At 43.4% G+C, this 5,819-nt stretch overlaps 2 protein-coding genes across 2 annotated transcripts in view; both read left to right on the top strand.

Annotated features, from left to right (window-relative positions):
- Positions 1–775, top strand: part of LOC118331912 (sex-determining region Y protein-like) — a 2,497-nt gene extending 1,722 nt beyond the window's left edge. Inside the window, exons 3-4 of the mRNA XM_035667012.1 lie at positions 93–321; positions 473–775. Coding sequence (XP_035522905.1) covers positions 93–321; positions 473–737 — 494 coding nt within the window. The 3' untranslated portion in view covers positions 738–775. The remainder of the gene's footprint in view (positions 1–92; positions 322–472) is intronic.
- Positions 776–1,600: 825 nt separating this feature from the next.
- tcerg1b (transcription elongation regulator 1b (CA150)) overlaps positions 1,601–5,819 on the top strand; it is a gene marked incomplete in the record, with an annotated part of 15,905 nt that continues 11,686 nt past the window's right edge. The window contains 4 exon segments of the mRNA XM_035666959.1: positions 1,601–1,678; positions 2,974–3,205; positions 4,805–4,957; positions 5,482–5,743. Of these exon segments, the coding sequence (XP_035522852.1) occupies positions 1,632–1,678; positions 2,974–3,205; positions 4,805–4,957; positions 5,482–5,743 (694 nt within the window).

Below are 5,819 nucleotides of genomic sequence, written 5' to 3'. Positions count from 1 at the left end.
AAATAAAAATATATATATAATCTGTTCTGGTATGGATGCTGAACCTCTGGTTTTCACTTATTCTGGCTTTCTGGTTTTTTATATCATGCCAGATTATGAGTTTCACCCGCGGAGGAAGAAAGTCAGAGAGTGTTTGCCCTTCGGACAGGGAGCAGGACATCAATCATCAGTGTTTGTCTCACAGCCCCAAGCTCACTCTAGGTTGCAGTGCCCCAGCATGTACGCCATGATGCCCCACACTGTGGGCTACTATCCCTACCCATCCTGTTGTCAGTATCAGCCAATGGGCCTCTACTCCAGGCTCGAGATCCAAAGGTCAAGGTCAGTGAAATATTTAAGCCATCCAACGAGTGGGAACTATTTTCTTACAAGGCTATAAGCACACATGTTCACAGAATTCCCAATTCAATGACATTTGCTTTGACGCATTCAAATACTAGCAGTAATTTCTGATTTACTTTGCGTATATCAGGATTGTCTACAGGTACCAACATGGTAGCAGCTCCACGGAGGAAGTGAAGAATTACTACAACACTTTCCTGCAGAGGGATGAGACCGCTCTGGCTGCCCTCGTCGGGGAGCATCACCCAGCATACGTTAGTCATGAAGTCGTCATTAGCTCTACCACATCGGGGAGCCTTCAACAGCCTGATGTTGTCACCAGCCAACAGCCTCCAACCAGCAACAAAGTGGAGTGTATATGTGAGGATGATGTTGATGTTGTCGGACTTCTCTAGGTTCGGCACACACAAGGTCAAATAGGTGAAATAAACAAAGTGCCCTGTGACGTGTTAGTCTGCTTTTGTAACGAGTGACCAGGTGTAGCAGAACATTGGCAGAAGGACTCTGCTTCAGTGGGAGGTTTATTCCACTGTGGTGCCAAAATAGAAGAGCCTTGACTGAGATTGTGCATTATAACTAAATATTGCTTCTCCTATTGAGCTGGAAGGTTAAATTATTGATTATTGGGTATCTTCACACACAGAATGAAGCTGTAGTAAGTGGAACTTGTTAAGAGTTTCTGTCTCTCTATATTTATTCTGGTGTGCAGGCCCACTACCAGATGACCTGTGAGCGTTCATATGGTCAGAGACAGTTGTTCCCAAACCCCTGAGAGATTTATAGACAAGTTTATCCTTTCATACACTATTCAACTGCACACTGGATGATTGGTGTGATGCGTTACGTTTTTTAATCTTTTTTTTAGGGGAGAAACACAGTAGTCGAACTGGAAATAATATCGGTTTCTTTAAGTCATTCCTGGACGTGAATCATCTGATTCTTGATCTGTTTTAGGATGACAGCATGCAGATTTTGTTCTGGATTTTACTTTTAGGTTTTAAACACAGGACATTTAACAACAATGCAGTAGATTTCCAACTGTGGCAGGTAACTAAATACCCACCACACTTATCAACAACTCCCTGCACACTGAACAAAGACATCATGTAAAAGTGGATCCAAGCAGACCAATGACTGCTCAGACAAACCTCCCAGACAACAACCACCAGCCAATCACAGCTCACAGACGTCGGGCCGCGCTGTGATTGACACCAACGCTCGGCCAATAGGAAGCAGAGAAACCACTTTAGGGGGCGTTTCCAGGAAGAGAGCGGTTACATTTTCCTGTAATGGCGGACCAGGGAGAGAGCGAGACTATCGGGTTCAGCGACAACAGGTCAGATAAATGGCAACTAAGGTGCTACGATTAAACTTACTATGAAGCGTGAGCCGAGAGTCCGTACGGAGTCGGTCTGCGTTGTTGTTTGGGGGCCGAGAGGTCGCGATAAACAGCGGGATTACCTGTGAATGTAGCCACCTAGCTCCTCGCTAACTAGCCTGTGTTTCCAAGCGGCTCGTCGGTGCTCTCCGCTCGGGACACGCGGTAAACACAGGCAGCCAGATCAAACGCGGACGCATATTTTTCCTCCCTTCGCTGGGCTTCACACCTGCCCGGGAAAAAAACCGAAATTGTGTTCAGACGCAACTCTTGTTTGGGGGTTTTTTCTGTGTGCAAATGTTAATGTGCAACAGCCAGCGAGCTATGCTATGCTACATTCATTGGGCACACAACAACTCTCCGTGCTTTCTGTTTTGAATGAACTGGCTGTTTGGGAGATAGGCGAGGTTCTCCGACTGAGTGTTGGGGTTTTATATATGTATGCTCCCTTGTATGGCCAACAGGAAATCACCCTGAAGAATTCAGCGTTTAAACATGTGGAATAACACAGCTAACATAAACGTACTACACCCAAAAGCTCCTCATCCTGTTGGTGTTATTGTGACTTCCAGAGTGTATTTGTGCAGCTAAAAACTACCGTAGCTCACACTGCGTCCTTCTCGATAGCAAACCTCTAAGTTTAGTCTGTCTGGATTGTGAATAAAGTGTCACATTGTGTTGTTTTGTATGACTTGCAGTATGTAGATGTTGTTAATGTTCATAGTCAGTTGCATTAACTAACAATATAGACTAGACTTCATGTGCACTCTGATAATATGATAACTTTGCAAGTTGCCACACCTAGGTAGATGTTGTGATATTCGGGTAAACATCCTACAGTGAGTGCAATAGCCCCTTTTTATGTTGTAGAATTACCCACAGTTTTGTGTAGTAGTTCAACAGCAAATGAGCTTGTTTGTATTGATTAAAGTGGTGATGTTGGAGAGTTTTTTTGTCAGTGCTACTCAGTGATCTGCTACAACACTGGTTGTAAATTAAAAAGCAATGTAAACATATATCGTGAGACTTTTAGATTGTGATATGAATATGTGAAGAATCAAATCTCAGAAATAAGAAAACAATCTCTAATTCTCTACAGAAAATATACTTTGTAGATTTTTGTGTGAGAAAATCTTTCTCAGTCCTAATTTGTCTTCTAATCTGTTATAAACTTGTATTGCATTGTGAACCCACGATCATGAAATGTTTTGAATTGTGAGTTAAACTTGATGTTGTTTTGTTTCGCCGTGCAGAATGGTGCAGCAGGCAGTGCGGTTCCGCGGCCCTGCGCCCGCACCCGCGCCTGCCCAGACCCCAGTGTTACGAGGCCCTCCGCCACTCCTTAGGCCACCGCCACCTCCTTTTGGGATGATGAGAGGGCCACCGCCGAGACCCCCGTTTGCACGTCCACCCTTTGATCACAACATGCCGCCCATCCCACCACCAGGAGGCATGCCACCACCCCTCGGACCACCTCATCTACAGGTATTACCGTTTCCCATTCTTAGATGACATGAATGTTTTTCTTTATGGATGTAGAGATAAACTTTCATATTTCTGCTTTAAGCTTCATTCTTATTGACAGTTTGGTGATATAGATCACCATGAGGCCAGATTTTACAGTACCTATTCTACTGCGATCGATATCCTTTTAATATGTTGGAAAATAGGAGGCCATTGTTGCCAATTTTGCAAATCAATGAGCAGGTCTGCTTTATGGCAAGGTGACCAATTTTAGATGTTGTTTGCATCAGTGTCATGAAGCACTTATTGATTTACTGTCAAAAACAGACATTCGCACCTTTTCTCAGTAGATCACAGTTCATATCGGTAAGCATAATAACATTACACTGACTGTAATACACCATGGTAACCAAAATACTAGAAGCTCTGATTTCACCGATTAACACACCTTCATCTATACCCCGCTCAGACGCATTGACCCACTGTGGTGGTCTATTTGAATGGGTCAGCATACGTCGTCAGCAAAGCCTCTTTCACAGCTTCCCTCTTTGGTTAACTGGCATTTCTATCAAGGATGTAATTGGAAATTTGATGATACCAAACGGACAATCAACATTTAAATGACCCCATAAAAAAAAGGGAAAGATGAGGTGAGAGAAGACGAAGAGAGAGAAATACAAAGCATGCACATGTGAGTGAATGAGAGAGAAGGGGAGTGTGTTCACGGATAGACGGAGGTGAAACTGAAACTCGGCTTCGATCAGGAAATTATTCAGCAGAATTATCAGTGAAGTCCACTGCAGACTGTCTAATATGATTGGGTCCATCATCGCAGGTCCAACACATTACACCAGTGTCTCCGGTGGAAATGGTGCTGTTAACCTGTATACTGTGTCCTTTATTGCAGTGGTGGTTGTAATGTCACAGGGATAATGTCCGTACACTAACTGATGTTTGACTAATGTTTGACTAATTACTCCTAATGGCGGTAATCTACATATAACGGTTTTCTTCTTCTACTCTTTATATTCAAAGTCCTCTGATCAAGAGTATTCATTAAATAAGGGTAAATGCTGTGTGCAGTCAAGAGGAAGGGGTAAATCCTTCACCAGAGGTGTGATCTGTCATCCACAATTTGTTTTTGAATTTTTATCGATCGGTGGTACAGCCAAACAAAAAATTAATTTACGTCTGTACCACGGTTGTGGGGTTTGGCATGCTACAGCTGATCGACTCTTACTGGTGCACCGCCAGAGCTTTGCAGGTATAGCTCAACCTCTACAATTTCTGTTTCACACGTGTGAGTAGTAAACCAAACGAAAGGTCCTGTACCAAATGTTTCAGGACAAATAGACATAATGTTACGCCTCTACTATTAACCATTAGAACAAGACACAAAACAAAATCAAGTAGGAATATGACAAACAGTGTTTTATAATGTCTTCGGCTACCACCTTCTTCCTAATTGATTCAGTGCAGTGTGATTCTCAGTTGTATGATGACTGGCCACTTTCCCATACCCAATTAAGTCACATTTAGTTGTTTTTGGGTAATTTATATTCTTAACAATACTCCTGAAGGTCTGGAAATGTAATGCTGGGTCTCAATGTTTTGCTACAGAGACCACCGTTCCTTCCCCCTCCCATGGGGAACCTGCCGCCTCCTCCAGGGATGCTGTTTCCTCCTGGGATGCCCCCCATTCCTACATCTGGAACCCCTACACTCAACCCTGCAGAGGAGATCTGGGTAGAGAACAAGACGGCAGAGGGAAAGGTAAACGTCAACAAACAACAGACATGCACATAGCAGGGTCCCTATACTGGTTTATGCAGGCTGGAAAATATGGAGAATGAATTTATGATTTTATAGTATTTTAAACTTTTTCAAAAAGTATATTAAAATGTAGAAACATATCGCCCTCGAGCCCCAGAGGTTGTCTGATAATGTGGAAGTCCAAGAGCGAAATATTGTACTTTTATAAATCTAATACACGACTATACATTGCTGAAAGGACCCACTAACCCACTAAAGTGATTTGTTTCACTGGGGAATTATTGTACGCGCGCGCACACACGCAACCTGATCAAGGAAAATCCTGTGGTAAATTGTCTAATTATTATCTTTATAATTTTGGACTGGGAATTGGGCTGGTATTTTAAAGTAAGTCATTTTGATTATTACAATATTTAAAAGAAAATCCAGCGGTGTGATTACTGGGGTTGATGCTAAATATAACTTATACTGTAGTTACTCTTTGTCAAGTTAAGTGTTTTTCTTCTCTATGGTCCTTTCAACAGGCATATTATTACAATGCCAGGACCAGAGAGTCATCGTGGAGTAAACCGGATGGCGTGAAGATCATCCAGCAGTCTGAACTCAACCCTCTTCTTGTAGCAGGGGGTGCGGTGACGGGTGTGACTGCAGCTGCCAGCTCCAGCAGTGTCAACACTACAGCCAGCACAGCCTCCCCGACTCAGGCCCCGTCCACAACCCCCTCCCGCACAATAACCTCCAGTCCAGACTCCACCTCTGCCCCTTCCCCCTCTGTGACCATTGCAGGTAAGTACACAGTCGAATATCAAGCACACACACACACACACACACACACACACACACACACACACAAAAAAGCACA

The sequence above is a fragment of the Morone saxatilis genome, unplaced genomic scaffold (assembly GCF_004916995.1).
Source record: "Morone saxatilis isolate NCDOM2014 unplaced genomic scaffold, NCSU_SB_2.0 Contig20, whole genome shotgun sequence".
In the NCBI taxonomy this organism is placed as follows: domain Eukaryota; kingdom Metazoa; phylum Chordata; class Actinopteri; family Moronidae; genus Morone; species Morone saxatilis.
Note: the sequence above shows the minus strand (reverse complement) of the source record. Positions and strands in the feature narration are given on the sequence as shown.